Source organism: Desmodus rotundus, chromosome 9 (assembly GCF_022682495.2).
Source record: "Desmodus rotundus isolate HL8 chromosome 9, HLdesRot8A.1, whole genome shotgun sequence".
Lineage (NCBI taxonomy): Eukaryota > Metazoa > Chordata > Mammalia > Chiroptera > Phyllostomidae > Desmodus > Desmodus rotundus.
In genome coordinates, this window is record NC_071395.1 from 36,745,260 (window position 1) to 36,765,979 (window position 20,720).

Genomic DNA, 20,720 nt, shown 5'->3' on the forward strand with positions numbered 1-20,720 from the left:
TCTGCTTGCTGGAAGCCCCAAGACAGCAGGGTGGTGCACACCCTCTCCCCCAAGGCAGTGCTCCCTTGGGTGGGAAAAGAGCTTTATTTACACTATGGTACAGAGGGTTGCTGGGCCAGCCTGGCGGGCCTGCATCAGCTGAAGAAGTATGTTGAGTGCTTCACCTGCTCCAGGTTGAAGGTCCCTGCAGAGCAGAGCAGTGAGATTGTGAACCTGGGTCCTGGGACAGTCCAGCCCCCAGATGGCAGTTAGGACACCCCTCCACTACCCATGGCCCTACCTGTCTTGGGTACTGACAGTAGCATGTCCAGCAACCTGGCGACCCGGACATTTGTGGACCTGAAGTAGAGAGCACGGTTAGGCCCAGGAAGGGCTGGGAGGGCTGGGGGAAACTGCATTGAGGGCAGAGTGCCTCACCTGGGGCCAGAGCAGAACCGCTCCACCAGGAACCTGGACAGGTCATACAGGATGGGCTGGCTGTGCAGGCAGATGAACTGCTCACGGCACACCTGGGAAGGGGGGGCGGTCAGAAGCCAGGAACAAGGGCCTGAGGAATGGGGTTACCTCCCCCTGCCCCAACATCTGGATGAGCACTGGGACAGCAGGCCAGACAGAGGCTGGAGGTGCAAGGTCCCACATGGACAGCCATGGGACCAGGGGCATCCACTCTTGGGGGCGTTGTGGCGGGCACCTGGTTCATGGTGGCAACATCAGCCGCATGGGTCCAGAAGCAGTCGTGCACGGAGACAAAGGTCAGGCCTTTCCTGCAGCAGGGGAGGGGCTTCCATGAGGAGGGGCCAGCCCTCTTGGTCCACTCAGGGCCCAGCTTGCAACCACTGGCCTGGGGAGTTCAGACTCCAGTGATGTATACCTTCTTCCCTCCTCATGCACCCCACCACCCCTGCACGGTCAGCAATTGAACCCTCAGCACATGGACAAAACATCCTCATTTTAGAACGAGGATCTTTGTTCCACATCCTCTCTACCTTGATCCCAATTGCTGCCTGACTGATTCTCAGCCTCCTGGAGGGGCCAGTGTATGTTGACCCCACTCCCACACCCCCAACCACAGGGCTTCATCCCAGGGGACCCCATGCCATGCACAGGGAGCATGGAATTTGCTCCTGACCCCCGGCTCAGTCCAGCCAGCGCCCCCCATGTCAACGGTCACTTCTAACAGAACTGTCCACACACCTGCCCCATCACCCCAGGCTTGCTGCCTCTTGTGTGACTCAGGACAGAAAACCAGAGGGTTCTGCCAGATGCCACAGAGTCTCTACATCTGTCAGAACTATGTCCGAGCCCCCCGGAACTGGTCATGAAGTGTGTGCCTGCACTTGCCTGGATGAATGTGGTCACAGGGACCTTACAGGGCCAGCTTTACACTCACAGGAACCACCCCTTCCCTTCATGGCCCAGCACTCGTACCTTGCTGATCCAGGGCCTTTGCATGTGCTTACACAGCGGTTTTCTAAGCATCAAGTCCAGTGGACTCACGTTGGGGTCCCCGCCTGCTACAGGGCTCTGCCCCAGCCCCCACCTGCAGGATTTGGCCTCACAACCCATCTCCTGCACCGTGTGCCCAGCAATGGGCCTGCCTGCCCCAGGTGGTTAATGAGTGTGCTATGCGGATACAGGGCCCACCTGTAGCAATGCAGGGCTGTAAGCATCATATGCGAGGAGTCCAGGGAGTGGATGAAGTTGGGTGGGAAGCCATTCTTCTGCTTCAGTATGTTTGGCTTCCTGTGTGCAGAGGGTCAAGTGTACTGCGGTAGAGGACCCGGTACCTCTACCCTGGCCTGGCCTGGCCTGGCCTATGTAGCATCCCCTGGCGTAGCACTCCCCTAAGTCCTTACCCAGCAGCCCCTTAGTCCAGCTGCCTGACCCCCCACCCCCCCGTACTCACTGGCTGGTGTCTCCAGTGCTGCTGAAGCTAAGGCTCTGGATCCCTCCACTGATCTGTGGGGTTAGGGTGGAAGGGTTATGGGGCGTGAGGCCTGCCCTGGCACTGGGGTAGGGGTGGGCATGGAGGCAGCACATACCAACACCTTGGAGTCGTGGTGGTAGGGCTGGATGATGGGGATACCAAGGGGCGTGACCCACTCCACAGCCAAGCCGGTGTGAGCAATGAGCCGGGCGCTCTCTGCCAGCCAGTGCTGCAGGGACAGGGACAGGGACAGGCTTAGTGGGGGCCTAGTGTGGGAAGCCACGCTGGGGAAGGGAGGAGGAGTACACACCTGGATGGCCCGGGTACCCGAGAACATCTCTTGAAGGCTATTGAACACCTGGCGTACAAGGTAGTGAGAGGCCTGCCACACAAACTCCTGCGGGTGGGCAGGGCACAGAAGTGGCAGTGCCAGCTTGGAGCGGACAGGCAGCTCACTCCACGCTCATCCCACAGCCCACCGTCAGGTGACCTCACAGGACTGGCCTAGATTCCTGAAGTCCCCACCCCCATTTTTCAGGTGGAGAAACAGGCCCAGAGGCTTGAGAAGATAGCTAACTCCTATGGGTCCCTCCCTCTGTCCTACTCCACACCCCACAGTGGAGGGAAATGAGCCCCTCCCTCAGAGCTGCCCCTGCCCAGCAGCCACCTGTTCAGGGGAAGCTGCAGGCTGGATTTGGGGTGAAACTACCCACCTGGGGGAAGTTGCTGATCTCCCGGAGGCGCTTCTCAATCTGCAGGCGGCCCCCATAGCGGGTGACCCCATACACCACGGTCATCACTGTCTGCTTGACCACTTTGCGACTGATGAAGCCCTCCAGCACCTGCGCCACCTGCACACCCTGCTCGGCGTCCTGCCTACGGAACACTTCCACCTGGGCAGACACCGACGGTCAGTGAGCCTGTAGACCTCCTGCCTCCCTGTCTGGCTCCACCCACCCTACCCAGCAGTACCTCCATGAGGTACCTCCTCCATTGACCTCACAACCCCTTCTGACACCTCCCCTGGGAAGCCTACTCTGACTGCCCAGTCACATCATATATGACAGGCAAAGCCAAGGCCATGGGGTTGGCAACACATAGGTAGTCACAGGACAGAGACCCCACGTAGCCTCTGGGGATGCGAACAGGTTGAAGGGCATGGTGCTTACCTGTGCGGCTACACTGCTGTACACGTCCTGCGGCAGGTCTGAGGGCACCAGATTGACAGAGGCGGCCCCCACGCTGTCCCGGCCCAGAGCGGCATAGTGCTGCAGGCCGTTACAGGAGCCATCCTAGGCCGAGGAGAGGGTGGTGAGGGGTCTGGGCATGGCTGGCAGGATCATCCCCGGCAATGAGCCACAGCTCTGTGCTTCGCCAGCACTCTGCTCATATCACCAGCTTGCTAGACCCTGATGCTGAGGGGCAGGTGTCATTACCCCACCACAAAAAGGAAACTGAGGCACATGAGGCAAGGAATGTGCCTGCATGAGACCACAGTACAAGGCCAGCTGGACCCACTGGGGCTGGCCCACACACAGGGACACCAGCTAGACCCCCATACTGCCCTGTGGAACCTCAGACCAGAGACACCTTCAGATAGCCCCACTCCACCTCAGAGTACCCACTAGCTCACCTGGTGAACAGGGAAATGGGAGACATAGGCAGCGGGGTCGGGGGCACGCACAGCCTGAGCAATCTCCATGCAGCAGGCCAGCGCTTGCCAGGGCTCGTCTGCCTCCATCCACCACTTGTGGCCCTGCAGGAGGGCAGTGTGTTAGGTGAAGCTGGGCTGGGGTCAGTGGGACCAAGCTTCCTGGGCATGGGAGCTGAGCTGGCCTAGGTAATATGAGGATACGGGGAGGCTGGGATAGAGCCCCTGGGACAGGAGGGTGAGGACAGAAATGGTGGACCAGAGTGGGAGACCCAGCACAGCCACAGGACAGGGATGGAATTAGGGCTACCCTGGAGTGGGAGGTGGCAGAGCTGCTGATGGACTGGGGCAGAGGAAAAGGCCAGAAAAAAAGTTTGTCCAAAGGGAAGACTAAGGGGGCAGGGGTTACTGATTTTGGCCTGGAGACAGGGACACCTAGAGGGCGTCCCAGGTGGGTGCTGAGGCGGGTAGAGCCAGACTGGAGACAAGGCTGGGAGAGACTGAGGGAGTGGGAGCAAGGCCCCGGCCGCCCTACCGTCATGGGCTTGTCGGCTGAGTCCAGGATCTTATTCATCATCTCATCAGCAAAGGCCAGGCGTGCCTGTAGCGACTCACGCTTCTTGAGCCCAGTGAGGTTGACCAAGTGGATCTTGAGCCAGTCGAGGCCATGGGGGCCAAGTGGTCGACCCTGGGCAAACTCCAGCAGGGCGCGGGCTAGGTCACTGCCCAAGTGGTTGAAGTGGGGCGGGCAGGGGTAGGTACGTCCTCGGAAGTCCATGTTGTGAGGCAACCAGAAGACACTGTTCCGCAGGTGCTGGGCCAATGAGAGGCGGTAGAGTGCGTCGGTCCGCAGACTGTGCATCTCTCTTGCCACCTTCAAGCAACGGGCCAGCTGCCGCCGCAGCTCAACCTTGCGCTCTGGCGAGGCTTTGGTTGACAGGCGGTTCTCGGGTGGGCGGGGTGCCTCGGAGGCAGGGGCTGGCACACCCAGGCGGGGGCAGCCCTTTTTGTTGAAGAGGGTCAGCACCAGGTCCAGCACGCGCCCATTGACACGCCAGGCGCAGTTGCCCAGCTGGGTTAGGGTGTCCAGGGCACCATGCAGGTTGGTAGGCGGGCAGCTCTCTAGCAGGCGTTGGTGCTGCATGGTGCCCTCCACAGAGCGCATCAGCTTGGTGGGGCTCAGTAGGAAGGCACCTGAGTGTGGTGAAGTCCAGGGCAGTGGCGGGCACAGCATGGGCACTTCGGCCGCCTCAAAGGTCATCGTGCGCTCAGCTGCAGTTTCCAGCAGCTGCTTAAAGGCTGGGTGTGGCTTCAGGATCCCAATCTGGGAGTGGGATGGGCAGATAACCAGTCAGGGGGTCGACTGCCCCGAAGGCAAATAGCAGGCAGAGGGCCCCAAGGTCCCATCAGAAGCTCTTATCCTGAGACCAGGCCATGACTCCCACAGGATTTCAACAGTAGCCAACCATGGCCCTGAAGTGCCCACATCGCCTTGAGCCCCAGCCTCATCTCAAACGCTCAGACTCCAAGTGCCTTCCACTGCTGGGAGCCAAGACGGGTCTCTAGGCCCAGAAGCCAGTACCACAGCAACTCACCTGGCGGAAGCTCCGGAAGGAGTATACATGGTAGAGCACAGGGATGAGGTTGTGGGTGCCCTGGCGCTGGGCCAGGTGGCCAGGCATCTTCACTGTCTGCACCAGCACCTCAGCCAGCTGTTTGCCCAGCTGCACCACCACAGCCAAAGGCCAGGGCTGCTCGTGGGGGGCCTCAGGCGTCCCCAGTGCCTCCCAGTACTGCCGGGGCAGGTGGGACACCATCTGTGGGCAGTATCATGGGTCAGGGAACCAGGGTCTGGGCACAGAGCTGTACACTCCTCCCAGCGGCCCCCAAAGGCAGAAAGTTACAGATGAGGAAACAGGCTGGGGGGCGGGCAACCAAGAAGTGGCCAGGCCTGGAGCCAAATCCAACTGCCCTAGGGCGGGAGGGAGGGGACTAGGGATGGGAATTCCTCTGGGGGTCTTGGTTTCTCTATTTGAAAGCCCGCCTAGGCTCCCTATCCCTGAGGAACCCCCAGATCCCAGGCCTAAGAGCAGCTCCTCATTCCACCCCTTCCAGACCTTACCTGCGTGTCAGATGCCAGCAGGCGTAGGTACTTGAAATAGCGCCGCTGCAGTGCCCGTACCTCATCATTGAGCTGCTTCTTCTGCACTACGTGCCGGCTGAAGATGCGCAGGCCCAGCTGTTGCGCCAGAGAGAGGAGCGACTCTCCCTGCAGGGGCAGCACCTGCAAGGTCTGGGGGTGGTGCCATGAGCCCCTTGCCCTGCTAGTGCCCATACTCTATCCACCCCCCACCCCACCCCCTCTCTTCCCACTGTACCACCCCTACAGGTTCACTGCCCACCTGCAGCAGCAGCTGTGCTAACTCTCCCTCGCTGAGCAGGCACAGGTAGGGGAAAATAGAGGGTCGGCCCTCACGAGCAGCACGGGCCTCGCTGGCCTTGGTCTGTCGCAGTGCCAGGCACAGCTCCATCTCCCATGAGGTACGTAGCTTCTGCAGTGTATTTCGCTGTGGTGGTGGGGTAGAGACACAGGGTCACCACAGTGTTCTGTGGGCTCAGTGCTCACAGGCTCCCAAGAGGAGCCCACCAGGAGGTGGTGCCAAGGTGAACCAAGTGGCTGCTGAGCACTCTTCTCCAACGGTGGGAGGGCACCTGGTGACCTCAGCTCAGTGAGAAGGAAGGAGGACAGCCACGGGGTAGGGAGAAGAGGCTGCACGGCAGGCAGCATGCTCAGACCAGGGGGTGCCCGGTTTAGCCGAGCAGGAACCTGAGCACGCTGGGCCCCTTACCGCTTGCACGACCTCCTTGGTCAGCAACGGGGCCTTCTCCACAGAGTCCACGGTGACAGTGGTGGCCATCTCCACACTGAGCTGCTGCTGGAACAGGCTCTTCAGCGTCTTCAGGGGCAGGTGCTGCTTTGGGTAGGACGCGGGGTGGCTCTGCCGATGGGGACAGGCAGGTGGTGAGGCCCTGGGTGCCTGCCCTCAAGACCTGCATCCCTGGTAGGCGAAACTCATCCACACCTGAGGTGGGAAAGAGCAGCTTCCCAGGACTCCCGCCCTCGCAGAATCACACGCATTTTTCCAAGGCCCCTGATAATCATCTGTCTTGCACATCACAGGAAAAAGGCTGGCGCAGAACACCGTATAAAATAGCTATGCTGGTGTAAAAACAAAAAGCTCTGTATTTGCTTAGCCTCCCTGGGCTGGGCACTGGACAGCCCAGGAAGGCAGTTCAAGTCCCTGGACCCCAGGTTTTCCTTTTTAAACTTGGAACTGTGTGAATGTGTGACCCATCACAAAACAGAGAAATTAAAAGAGCAAACCCAACATGCTTAGAATGAAAAACGTAGGTCCACACGAACTTCTGTACATGCACACCCACAGCAGCGTGGCTCACAACAGCCAAAAAGTGGGCAGAACCCACGTGTCCGTCAGCTAACGAATGGATAAGCACAACATGTCCATCCGCACACTAGAATACAGGATGGGACAAAAGTAGGTTTAGAGTTGTGAGTACACGAAACACAGATTTTATTCTTGTATTACTAATTAATTACTATATTATTTCCCATATGAGCAACTGCAAACCTACTTTTGCCCCACCCTGTATCACTCAGCCAGGAAAAGGAGCGAAGCGCTGACACTCGCTAAAACATGGATGGACCTTGAACACATGACGCTCAGTGAGAGACGCCAGACACAAAAGGCTACAGTGTGTGATTCCATGTATGTGACATGTCCGGAACAGGCACATCCGCAGAGACAGGAAGTGGGTTAGTGTTTGCCAGGGGCTGCGATTTCTTTCTGGGGTGACTTAATGTTCTGGAATTAGAAGTAAACCTACTAAGAAATACTGAATTATAGTTTGAAAGTTGTACGGTTGGCAGACTATAGTCCAATAAAAACAAACAAAAACCCAAGGCATCTGGGTGGCTGCCCACTCTCAGTGCTGCCCTCTGTTCGGGGAAGCAGTGCTGGGGTCTTGCCCCACCTGCCGCCCCCACTAGGGCAGTTAAACCTGGCTCTGCTACTACTCCCGTGCTCAGCTTCTAGCTGAGTCTCGAGTGGGACAGTGATCGCTGTGGTGGCCGGCGTGCGTGTGGCAGGCTTTTCCTTCTGGCAGCACCTTCCAGCTTCGACCCTTAGGGTCGAGGCACTGCTGGGGACCAGGAGCTTGCCAGCACTGAGTTGTTCGACCTCTGAGGAGCAGGGAGAGAGTCCCTGAGATGCAGACAGCTCAGCAAGGAGAAACAGGGCTGAGGCTCCTGGTACGCTATGGAGATGAGATGGCCCTGGCTTGCCCTGCATGTGGCAGAACACCTACAGGTACCAGGCCACAGGCTGGAACTCACCTTGTCGTAGACGTTCCTTAGCAGTGGGGAGGTGTTGACCTGGGGTGAGGGTAGGGACAGCGGCGGAGGTTTGAAGGTGGGCTTAGCCTGGCGCACGGCCCTCAGGAGTGCAGCCTTGTCTTCCTTGCACAGTGGCAAGCTTGTGAAAAGCTCCTGCACCTGCAGCCCATCCTGGGCCATCTGCTTTAGACATCTGTGGGGGACACACGGTGGGTGGTAAATCCCTGACTCCCAGAGCCACGGCTAACCCATGGCCAGGAGGCTATCAAGTCCTGCAAGGAGTCCTGGCCCACAGCGCAGGCTAAGCCAACCTCCCAGACCCAACACGTTGCTGTGTTCCTGGTAAGACCACCCCGACACCCACTCACCTCTGGATGGTGCTGGCATCCTGGTTCAGCCGCCCCATGCACTGCAGGGCGGCCGCATAGGACAGCAGGTCTGGAGTGAGGCCGGCATCTTTCATCATGAAGAACACATAAACCAGTTCTTTGTAGGAGCCCTGGGGACACCAAGCCAGGGTGAAGGTCTGGGGGTGGCCCAGCCTGCCGCAATCCCCACCCCCTACCCGAAACCCCTCTCTGCATCACAGAGTCAGGCCGCAAAGTGCTGCTGGTCCGGAGCGGTACATTCGGCAGGCAGGCAGCCTACCTGACGTTCCTGCGTGTAGCAGAATGCTGGTGTGGTGACAACACCACGGCTGTGCCACACAGGAAACTCAGGTACCAGGGTGGGAAGCGGTATTAACAGTTTCTGGTTTTGTGGACATGAACACGCATGATTTCAGGACCCCTTTCCAGGTCACTGAGATTCAAGAGGTTCCTCAAGTTCTGCTATCTTTTCGGAGGGCCCACTTTCAGGTTTGTTGGTTTCCTACTATTTCTCTTCTCTGTCATGGCCTTGTCCCCGGACCCCTGTTTTGGGTTTAGTTTGTTTCTTTCACCTAGTTTCCCAAGGCGGCAGTCGTGTTGCTGGTTGGAGACGGCTGCCGCCATCCCTCCAGACATGGCTCTCCTGCACCTGTGACCGGCGGCGCGATTCCACAGTCGTGAGACGCACACGGTCATTTAGTTTCAATTCCAATGAAGTGTTCAGTTACTCGAGTGCTCAGTGGCTACACAGGCTGACGCAGAAGAAAAGGGGTCCGAGGTCTGGGGGTATGGAACTCTCGCCCTCCCGTCCCAGACTCGAATGTACATGTACAGACACCAGTTACTACTGCCACACAACTGAGGGCAGAGTGAACGGCTTCCGACAACAAACAAGAGAGAGATGAGCAGAGGAGGCTGGGATCCACAGCCGCCCTTTGGGGGGGGCAGAGCCCTGACTGCTACTGCTCACACCCCCTCCACCTCCCCAAGGCCATGGGGACCACTGCAGTGCTTCCCAGCTACACCACCCAGAGCCTTCTGCCTCTGAGCAGGGAACAACAGGACATCACCACACCCACCTGGCCTCCTGCCCCACCACTGTCCCCGCAACACTACTGACTTCCCCAAGCCACCCAGCACACACAGCTTCTTTATCAGGCCACTTTCTCATGCCTGGGGGAGAGAGCTATTTTCTCTAATTCATGTAAACAAATACACAAAGTCAAACAAAATGAAAAGACAGAATATCTCTCAAATGAAGAAACAAGGTAAATCTTCAGGGAAAGAAACCCTCAGGAAACAGAGATAATAAGTAATTTGATAAAAAAAAAATTTAAAGAAATGGTCATAAGGATGCTCACCAAAGCTGAGCGGAACAGAGGAACTCAGGGAGAACTTCGACAAAGAGAAAGTATGGTGGAACCTCGGATCTCAAACTTCATTCCAGAAGGCTGTTCAAGAAGTAATTTGTTTGAAAACCAAATCCTTTTTTCCCCACGTATCAACATGAAACGTTTGTTAGGTCACAAACCAAAGTTTTGTCCAACAACTGAGTCATTTTTTCAGTAAACAACTTGATCGAGAACCACACTGTTCAAGATGTGACATGTTCGAAAACCGAGGTTTGACTGTATAAGAAAACCAAGCAAACCTACAGAATACAATACTGAAATGAAAAACACATTAGGAGGAATCAACAGCAGCCTAACGAGGAGGAACAGATCAGCAACCTGAAACACAAAGCAGCTGAAATCAACCGATCAGAATAGCAGAAACGAAAAAGTATAGATAATCTATGAGAATTCTGGAAAAACATCAAGCACTCAAACATTCTCATTATAGAGATCCCAGAAGCAGATGAAAGGAAGAGAAATTTAAATAAATAATGGCTGAAAACTTTACTAACCTGGGAAAGGAAACAGCCACTCAAGTCCCAGAAGCAGAGTTCCGAACAAGAGCAACCCAAAGAGACCCACCTAGGACATATTGTAGTTAAAATGGCAAAAGTTAAAGATACAGACACAATCTTGAAGAAAGTACCAGGGGAACAATGAGTTACATAACCCCATAAGGGTATCAGCTGACTTCTCAGCAGCAATGTTACAGGCCAGAAGGGAAGGCAGGACATTTTTCAAGTGCTGAGAGAAAGGAAGCTACAGCCCAGAATAATTTACCCCACAAGGTTATGTTTCAAACACGAGGGACAGATAACTTAAGGTGTTCATTATCCTTAAACTAGCTTTACAAGAAACGTTAAATGGTCTTCTTTAAGCAGAGAAGAGAAGGCCATAAAAATAAGAAAATATGAGAAAACAAATGGGACTACATCAATCTAAAAAGTTTTTGCACAGCAAAGGAACCCATCAACAGGACAAAGGACAACCTACTGAACGGGAGAACATCTTCACCAATGACACATCCAAAAAGGGGTTAGTATCCAAAATATAGAAGGAACTCATATAACTTAACACCAAAAAACAAACAATCCAATTACAAATTTGGCAGAGGACCTGAATAGACACTTCTCCAAAGAGGACACTCAGATGGCCAATGGGCATGAAAAGATGCTCAGTGTCAATAACCATCAAGGAACTGCAAATTCAAACCACCATGAGCTCTCACCTCACACCTGCCGGAATGGCCACCTCAATAAATCCACAAACCAGTGCTCACGAGGATGGGAGAAAAAAGAACCCTCATGCACTGTTGGCAGGACTGCAAACTGGTGCAGCCACTGGGAAAAATAGTATGAGATTCCTGAAGAAATTAAAAATAGAACTACCCCATGACCCAGCAATCTGATTTCTGTGTATTTACCCGGAGAAATCCAAAAGTCTACGAGAAAACACATGCACAGCCCCATATTCAGAGTGGCGGTACTTACGGTAGCCAAGACATGAAAGCGACCTAACTGTCCATCAACAGACAGCCGGATAAAGATGTGACCCGTGTTTATAATGTAATGTCACTTGGTGATAAAAAAGAACGAAACCTTACCACTTGCAACAACACGGATGGACATAGAGGATATTAGGCTAAGTGAAATAAGATGAACACAGAAAAACAAATACTGCACGATCTCATTTACATGTGGAATCTAACGAACAGAACAACTGAATAAACAAAACAGAGACAGACCCATCGATATAGAGAACAAGGTGATGGTTGCCAAAGGGAAGAGAGGAGAGGAGAGGAATAAAAAATGTAAAAAATAGAATGTAAAAAAAAACCATTTCCAGTGCTGCAGGCATTTCCATTACATTGAACTGGCCTAGAATAAGCATATCTATCCCACTTTTCAAAAACGTTTTTCAGCGGCATCACCACCCGTGTGAAAACAGGCTTACATCCCATGAATGTTCCCACCCCTCGCCCCCACACATGGAGCTGGGAGTCCTGGTTTCGGTCCCTCAGTCCTCCCAAGAAGCTGGCAGGCTCCCCACTTTACAGATGCGAAAACTGGGGCTCACAGGGAAGGGAGTGGCATGGACGCCAAGGCCCATCCTACACAGGCCAGCCACCCGGACACATTGCTTAGGAAGCCAAAGGAGCCATGTGGCCTGTGGCTAATCAGACAGGTCCTGCTGCCACAGGGCTCTTTGCTGGGGATTCTAGAGGCTCGTGGACTCAGACAGGAGGACAACCCCTTCATTTGCACTCCCTCAAGGAACTGAGTACACCTCCCACAGTGACAGACACTGGGGGGACGTCAGGCATCTCCGCTTCACGGCCTTGTGACACAGACGACAGTCACAAAGCCGCTCCTGGGCCCTGCTGCCAGCACGTCAGTCAAGTGCACCAAAATCTCTGCCACAGGTGTCCTCACAGGTCGGTACGTGTACCTACGCGAAACTGGCTCCTTTAACCCCTAAGCAGTAAGTTTTTCCTGTGGTTCCTCGAATCAGGGCTGCATGTAAAGAACACGCTCCTGAACAGCCAGAGTCAAAGAAGGACTCACAGAGGGACTGGAAAATAGTCGGAGAAGAAAAGGAAAGGACCCAGAAGTTGGCTAACACAGCACCCAGAGGGAAGACCATGGCTGTGACCACGTGTATTAAAAAAGAGGGGTCTCGAGACAATCACCTGAACTTAGGAAATTAAAGTTTCCTAAGGAAAGAAAAGGAGCGAACTAAACCCAAAGTGCGCAAGTCAGTATCCTGGCTAGGGTCTGCAGGCTGCCCTGAATGCCGAAGGTGCCCTTGCCCCGCACGGGCTCAGAGCCCGGCCTGCCACACCAGGAGGAAATGCACCGAAACATAAGCAGGGTTTCCTCCTCCTTTTTCAGTCACATTCAAAATTTCTTTTGAGGGCCACATATGATTTATATCCATCAAGGCTAAAAGAATGACCTAAAACAGTAAAACAAGGCACTTGAAGTTTGGATCTAGAAGACAAGGGTTGGAATCTAAGCACTGCCAGGCAAGTCTCGCCCCCCAGCCTCACCTCCACCTGTGACAGCTGGGGACCCCTTTCTCCTTGGCCCCCCAGATCCCCCCTCACCTTGCGAGCCCAGCCAAGCAGGACAGTGTTGTACATGGGCAGGGTGAGCATCTGCCGCTGCCGGGACCTGCTGTGCCACGTGACCAACACATGGTGGGCGAGGGGCAGCTGGTCCACGAGCATGCAGCACTCCAAGAAGGACAGGAGCCTTTGCTGCTGGCTCTCACGCCGCATCCTGGAAACCCTGTCCACTGGGCCATGCTCCTCCTTGCAGCTCAGCCTCCTCGGCGCCTCCTGCAGCAGAAGAGCCAGCTGCTCCTTCCAGGGACTCCTGGGGGTGCTGTGCTCCCAATGCTTCAGGCGGTCTGCCAGCTGCCCACTCAGCAGTTGGGGCTCCACACGCAGCTGCTGCTTGCGAGCCTGCCGCTCGGCCCACTGCTGCAGCTTCATCTCCCACTGCTGCTTGCGCTCCTGCATCTCAATCTTCTCCTTGTCCAACTTCTGCGCCCAGCGGCCACTAAACTCCAGGGTGGTGTCCTCATCACCTGCCTGCACCTTCTTGGGTGGCTGGGAGCCACCAGCCCCTGGGAGTCGAGCCACATCCACCTGCTTTGCCGTCACCTCTGACACATGGTCAGCCTGCAGCTGCCGCACCCTGGCCTCAAGCACTGTGGGGAGGGGGAGGCAAAGGGCAAGATGTCAGGGAAACCGGATTCAAATCCTAATCTCTCCAGATACCCTGCCAGCAGGGAGGTAGGAGTCAACTAGTCTCACCTGCTCTTGAGGCCTCACTTCTACATATTCACCAACAATTCCCACATGTCCCTGGACTTCTGGTCACATGCACCCCACTCATCCACTTGGTACTTATCCACCCCATCCCCTTCACACTCAACATCCCATACAAGCTTCTCATATCCCTTCCACATCTCTGTCACCACAGCTCTATCTTCCAGGTGCTCTGCCCCCAACCCCTGGGATGCCTACACTGCTCTCCCCAACATCTACTCTGTTCGCATGTCCCAGGGCTCTGTCATCAAAATCTACCCAGGTGCCCCCATGGCCTTCCACTGCCCCCACCACTCACTTTGCTCCCGACATAATGGCCTCAGGGCCTTTGTACATGCTGCTCTCCTTGACTGGAAGACTCTCACCGAGGATTCCCAGCCCAGCCCTGCTCTGCCCTTCCTGAGCACAACCAGCAGCTCTGTTCTCTGCAGTTCTGTTTCCACAGTTACCAGGACACTGAACTAGTGAATACGGAACCACTACTCCTGGGGAAACATAGGGCTCCTGCAAGCCTCCAGTCACACTTCTGCCAACTCATCAGCATATAATCTTCTTTTGTGTGTGTTTCTGTTTAAGAGCTCTTATATACCAGGCCTGTATAATATATACACCTCCCTTTTCTTCCTTTTTCCTTACTTCTTACAAATATTATGAGAAGCCAACCATTCACTATAATGTTATTGTTTCCTGTTTGCCCTTCTGTCTGGAAAAATAACTCAACATTGGGCATCATCTTTAAACACTTCACAGGTCAAAACGTGCAACTACTTATACACGTAGCCAGGTTTAATACCTGACAATGTCAGCCCCAGTGAAGGTACCAGATTTGGAAGAATACTTTTCCTTGAGCAGGTATTACAATGAATAAATACACTGTCAGAAACTTATCTAACCCTAGCTGGTGTGGCTCAGTGGATTGAGTGCCGGCCTATGAACCAAAGGGTCGCCAGTTCAGTTCCGAGTCAGGGCACACGCCTGGGTTGTAGGCCAGGTCCCTGGTAGAGGATGCGCAAGAGGCAACCACACACTGATGTTTCTCTACCTCTCTTTCCCTCTGTCTATAAAATTAAATAAACAAAATCTTTAAAAAGAAACTTATCCAAAACCTTAAGAGAAAATTGTTGGTGCTACTGCCTAAAGATTTTTAGCCAGTGAGCAAAAACCTTAAGTTCCCTTGCATAAGTTATATTAGACAACAGAATTGCTCTTGACCATATCCTAGCTTAGCAAGATGGTGTTTGCTCTGTTAGTACCTCCTGTTGTACTTGGATAACACACCTCTGGTAAAACAAAGATCAAACTAGATAAAACCCAGGCACAAGCAGAATGAGTAAATGCAGTGCCCACTGACACCTCCTGGTTCCCTCCCATCTTCAGTGGAATGCCCTCGGGGGTCGCCCCCTAGGTCAGGTCTATTGTGCACACTGGACTTAGCATTCCGTTACAGAAGTTTTTGCTGCTACAAGTCATTGTTTTGCACAGCCCAGTGTTACAAAGCCATCACTTTGATAGCAGCTGTTCAACGTTTTGAAACAATCACTAACACCTATGTGACTTCCTATGACAAACCTCAAAAAACTACCGATGTTTGTCCTCAAAGAAACGGGGTGGCAAACCTTCCTCTGTCCTGGCACTCTTGTTGCTCAAATGTGGCCTGAGGCTCCTAGAAAACCACTTTCCCTTCTACACGGGACATGACACACCAGGAAAGAGCCTTCCTGGTGACGAGGAACTGACAGGGGCATGGCACATCCAAAATGAGCCGCCCGACAGTGGAGGACTGACAATGCATCAGTAACTCATCAGCGCTGCTTTTCAGTGGCTGGTCAGCAATGCTTCCAAGGAGAGATTATGAACAAAAGGGGAAAATGTCAAAAGAAATTAATAAATGGAGCCACTTTAAAATGGAGCTGAAGCTGCTGCCATCCCAGAGGAACTGCCTTGCACATCTCATGCCTCAAACCTCAAAATGTTAGAACAAGGCAAGATGACCTTTGGACTGGCCCAAAGAACTGTTTGCAAATACAACAAGAAAGCAGGTGTTATGACTACTGGACTGATAGCTATCAGACTGAAAGTTAAAAACGTTGTGTACAGGTGGGTTTAGCTGGGGTGGGGTGGAGGGATGGGGAGAAAAGACATACAACTGTAATTGAATAACAATTAAAACAAAAACAAACAAACAAACAAAAAAACGTTGTGTAGAATTAGTGTCACTTCGTCATCTGCACCAATAGCAATGCCTTCCTTTCATGGATGTACCGTATTTTTCGAACTATAAGATGCACTTTCTCTCCCAAATTTGGGAGGAAAATGGGGGTGCGTCTTATAGTCTGAATGTAGCTTACCTGGCTCCCTGGTGGTTATTTATGTTAATAAATATTTTACCACATTTTTTGCTTCAATTTTTTTTTCCTATTTTCTTCCTCTAAAACCTAGGTGCGTCTTATGGTCCGAAAATACAGTAATTGGTCCTCTTCCCTTTCTCCTAAGTACCCTTTACCTTTGTCTCCTAATTGGAACACTGGGTTTCTGCCTGAATAAATGACTTCCAAAAAGCTATTCATATTGGTCTCAAATAAACACTTGTTTGCCTCTCACGTTGAAGTTAACAATCCCATCAGGCACCCAATCCCAGAAAGCCCAGCCGGGGCAACATGGGTTAGTTCAGGGTTCTAACCCAGACTGTGCAGGTGCAGCTGAGTGTGGCCTTGGGCCAGTCTCCCCAGCCACAATTTTGGGCCCCAACTGTCCCCAAAAGTGGAAGCACCTGGTGGGTTTGGTGAAGGAGGGAATTACAAGCGGTCACTGCTTCACCATCACGAGGTGGGTCCCCACTAGTTAGAGGGTTTTACAGACTGACATCCCTTTTTGTGGAGTCACTGTGAGGAACCAGGAAGGTGACCCCTAGCAGAGAGCAGAAGGAGGGGACAATGAGGAAGGGGCTTCAGGCCTCAAGCCTTAGGGCTCACCCTCCAGCAGCTCTGCATGGCCCCAGTCCCTCCGTCGGTCTTGTTCACAAGGTCTGGCAGACGAGCTCCTTCTGCAGCCCCATTTGCCAACCAGGGCCCCTGCGGGAGAGAAAGAGAGGCTGAAGGGGGTTGGGCGCCTGTGTGGGAGTCAGGGTGGGGGGGTGGGTCACATGGACAGATATTGCAGGATCCAGGGGCAAAGAAGCCCTAAATTTTCAGCGGGAACTGTCAGTGTTCACAGGTCTCACACTGGAAAGAAACCAAAAGATCAAAAGTTGAAGGAGACCCCACACACTCCGAAAACTGAGGTGAAGGATCAAGAATAAAATGTTCCTCAAACTAAAGGTACTGCGAGTTCAAACGTCAAGAGCCTTAGATAGCAAACGGGGTCAGAAAGCACCAAAAGAAACCAGGAGTCAAAGGTCAAAGTGCCCCGTGGCCCCTGTTAGAAGAGTTCGCCAAGGACGAGTGAAAGCGGGGTCGTGTCAGTGGGTTCCCCAGAACCGCAAAGGGCAAAGATCGGGGGGTAGCTAGATCCCAGGGCCGAAAGGTCATGGCCGGTTGGGAGTTAGGAGTGGCTGCAGCCACGGCGTCCCCCCCGGGCCTCTCCCTCATTACCTTCCTCGGCCAAGAGACCAGGGCGGCCCGCCGGCCACAAGGCCCATCCGAGGCCTGTCGCCCCGCGACCCCAGCGTAGGGCGGACATGCCGCCCGCACGCGGACCCGAAGAGCCGCCCGCTCCGAGCCGGTGCCTCACGTGCCTGCTGGGAGTTGTAGTTCCATGACCTACGGCGGCTGCAAAGGGTCTAGGTTGCTGGAGAAGCTCTCTCGGAACCACAACTCCCAGAGGGCAGCAGGACCCCGGAGGCGCAAGAGCATACGCAGCTTTCTGATTGGCTCTTCCCTGGGGGAGGGACAGAACGTTGTTTGGGCAACGTGGGGTAACTGTCTTCCGAAGGACCCAGAGCTGGACTTTTTTTTTTTTAATTGAAGAATACTTGTATAATAATTAGGACATTACTGGAGATTTCTGTTAGCAATCTTCATTAATCCAACAACATCTTTGGGGGCAAGAACTGTTACTAACCCCAGTTTAGTGTGGAGGAAGCTGGGGTTCCGAGAAGTCAATCAAGTTGCCCAAAGATACAGCGTGAACATTAATTAGAGAGTTGGAATAGAAGCCCAGATCTGTCTGACTCCCAGGCAGATGTGCTTGGGACACTCCCCTGGACCTTACAGTCATCCGCTCTTCTCGCCTCGGTTTACCCACTAGTCCCCAGGCTCCTAAGGAGCAGAGTGGGCAGAAAGAGTGAACTACATACCAAACTGAGACGACAAATGCAATGAGATAATCCCTGGAGCCTGGAGCTTCCCAGCCCTGGTCTCCAGGGCCAAAGCTTTAGAATCAGATCTGGAAGGCATCAACCCACCCATCTGCCCACCATCAACCAACCGAAGGTCGCTGCTGCCAATTCAACAACAGGAGTCCCCAACTTGAGGAATGGCACAGGAGAGACTTCATTCAGTAAAACTAGCTCTCCTGAGGGATGGCTTGGCCAAGGGAACAGCTCAGGTAAACCAGGTCAGGCGTTACAGCTCAGTTTACAAACAGGGAAAATGTAGCCAGGTGCCCTGCTGAGGCAGAGGTGAGGTGAGGCTGGCTTATGTAGAAATGATGCTAGAGGAGTGCTAGGGAGACTCAACACAGTGGGCCTGGGGGCCCCAGCTCTAGTTGCTATCAGCTCCCCTATGCTCGTACTTCAGTTTCCCCACTAGCCCAGAGTGGAGGTCAAACCTGGGCTCTGGAGGGGCCAGACTTCTGGACCTGGAGACCTCTTGACAGCCCATTCCAGATCAACTGCCCACGTGGATGTGTACACTGTGAAGCACAGTGATGTCACCTGCTGGGAACATTTTCAGCAGAGGATAGCATCCCTAACCCGTCCCAGCCCACCCCAAAATGCCCGGAGGGGCACTGACCTCACACTTAACTCAAACCTGGGGTTGCCTTCCTGGCTCTGGGTTGTGGGTTGCTGAATCAGCTGGGACTGGTTCCCCTAGACCTAGAGACACACCCTTGCACCCCAGAAGTCTGGCAGAGCCAGGAACCTTGGCTGAAAGCTAAGATTCCTGAATTCTTTTATCTTCTCTTATGCCTCAGTTTTCCTTATATTCTGTGCGATATCGGGTGCCCTAAACCAGTATTTCCCCAAGACCTAGATTCCTGGATCTTAGCGGCATGAAAGCTATTCTTTCAGTCCTGCTGCAACATGGGAAGTTTCAGCTCCCTGGCTGTGATTCTACTGATTTGAGAATTTGTCAGCTGTCCTCCTTAATAGAAACAAATTTCTATTTAGTTTTTAAAAGATTTTATTTATTTATTTTTAGAGAGAGGGGAAGGGAGGGAGAAAGAGAGGGAGAGAAACACCGATGTGTGAGAGATACATCGATCAGTTGCCTCTTGCATGCCCCCAACTGGGGATCTGGCCCGCAACCCAGGCATGTGCCCTGGATGGGAATCAAACCAGTGACCTTTCAGTTCACAGGCTGGTGGTGCTCAGTCCACTGAGCCACACCAGCCAGGGCTTCTTTCTGTTTCAAATCAATGTGTCGATGCTTCAAGTCAATGTAGCATGAGCTTTCCTTTCTGGATGATGATACCAAGTTTCCCTGTAAAACTTAAACTGGCAAAATGGTAAGACACGAGACAGGTGGAGGTAGATGTAATCAAATGGAGAATACAGTGTCCAGAGGTTGGAGTCTGGGCAATGCCATGTTTTAGAGACTGTTCGTGTATGGCAGGTTCTCACCCAAAGCATTTTGTCCAAATTGGGCCAGGAGACATTCAGATGAACTTGGTTGGTGAGTCACTCTATGAGACTTCAGAAGTGTCCTTGCTGACAAGGCCAAGAAAAGGCAGGGATCTCTATATGGAAGGAGATGGCATCTGATTCCTGGGGCTGCTGAAACAAATTACAACAAACTTGGTACCTTAAACAACAGAAATTTATTGTCTCCCGGCTCCATAGACCAGAAATCCATGCTCAAGGCATGGATAGGTACGCGCTCCTTCCAAAGGCTCCCAGGGAGGGTCCTTCCTGCCTCTTTCAGCTTCTGGAGGCTCCAGGGGTCCCTGGGTTTGTGGCTGCACCCTTCTAGGCTCTGCCTCTGTTGTCACCTGTCTTCTCCCTGTGTGTCTGTTAAATCTTCCTCTGTCTCTCTCATAAGGATACTTGTGACTGCATTTAGTGCCCACTAGGATGATCTCCTCATCTGAAAATCTTAACTGCATGTGCCAAAACTCTTTATGCAAATAAGGTAAAATGCACAAGTTCCAGGGATTAGAATGTGGACACATATTTGGGGGACGTTATTCAGCCGATCCCAGAGACTAAAGGGAAAACCAAATGCACTGTGTGGTTTGGGATCAGAAAAAAAGGTATCCAAGGACCTATGGGGACACTGGGGGAAACGGATGGTGGATTAGACTGCAGCTGGGTTATGACGAAGGACTATGCCTTTAGGAGACGCCTCTGATGTGCTAACAGGGGCAGCATCACCATCTCTGTGGCTCATTCTCAAATATCCACCTACTGCACATAAAAACATCACATATGCATATTTTTGAGGTGTAATATGAGCAGTGGATACATCAAGAATACAGCTCAATTCATTTTCACAAACTGAGCACACAGGTATTCCAAAGAACACCCAGCTGCCAAAATCCCCTCATGCCCAACTACGTCACTGCCCCCGAGGATGACACCCTCGCCCTGATGCCTCACACCATGTGTTGGTTTCCCTGTTTTAGAAAGTCACAGAAAGAGATCTCTTTTGTGTCTGGCTACTTACTCAATATGCTGTCTGCAAGTCATCGGCGTTGTGTGTTTTAGGAGGCTATTCTTTTTCGTGACTGCATAGTATGCCCTTGTGTGCATTTGCTGCAGTGTATGATCCGTTCTATTGCTGATGGAGGGCAAGAAGATGATATTTGGGAACTCCAGGCACAGGGTGTTCATTACGCTTTACCCACCAAGAGGGCTGTAATCCAGTTGAGAACCACAAGTGCAGGTGAGGATATGGCACAGTGGACGGGAATACAGAATGGTGCAGGTGCTGTGGGAAACAGTCTGGAAGTTCTTCAAAGAGCTAATCATAG

At 53.1% G+C, this 20,720-nt stretch overlaps 1 protein-coding gene across 2 annotated transcripts; it reads right to left on the reverse strand.

Moving 5' to 3' along the window:
• Positions 1-30: 30 nt before the first annotated feature.
• On the reverse strand, positions 31-17,333 carry POLRMT (RNA polymerase mitochondrial). 2 transcript variants are annotated; one of them, XM_024569036.3, is made up of 21 exons: positions 17,180-17,333; positions 16,562-16,660; positions 12,861-13,468; positions 8,361-8,491; positions 7,993-8,185; positions 6,428-6,577; positions 5,981-6,145; positions 5,701-5,871; positions 5,174-5,395; positions 4,114-4,902; positions 3,561-3,683; positions 3,097-3,219; positions 2,641-2,820; positions 2,238-2,324; positions 2,043-2,156; positions 1,907-1,959; positions 1,645-1,743; positions 692-764; positions 418-509; positions 281-339; positions 31-184 (listed from the first exon to the last, which is right to left on the reverse strand). In XM_024569036.3, the coding sequence occupies exons 1-21, from the start codon at positions 17,265-17,267 to the stop codon at positions 135-137; spliced, it is 3,669 nt and encodes a 1,222-aa protein (XP_024424804.2). In that variant the 5' UTR covers positions 17,268-17,333; the 3' UTR covers positions 31-134. The 2 variants fall into 2 exon arrangements, 1 of the variants encoding a protein (XP_024424804.2); XR_008425085.1 differs by lacking the exons at positions 31-184; positions 281-339 and having other exon boundaries at positions 434-509; positions 692-841.
• Positions 17,334-20,720: the final 3,387 nt, after the last annotated feature.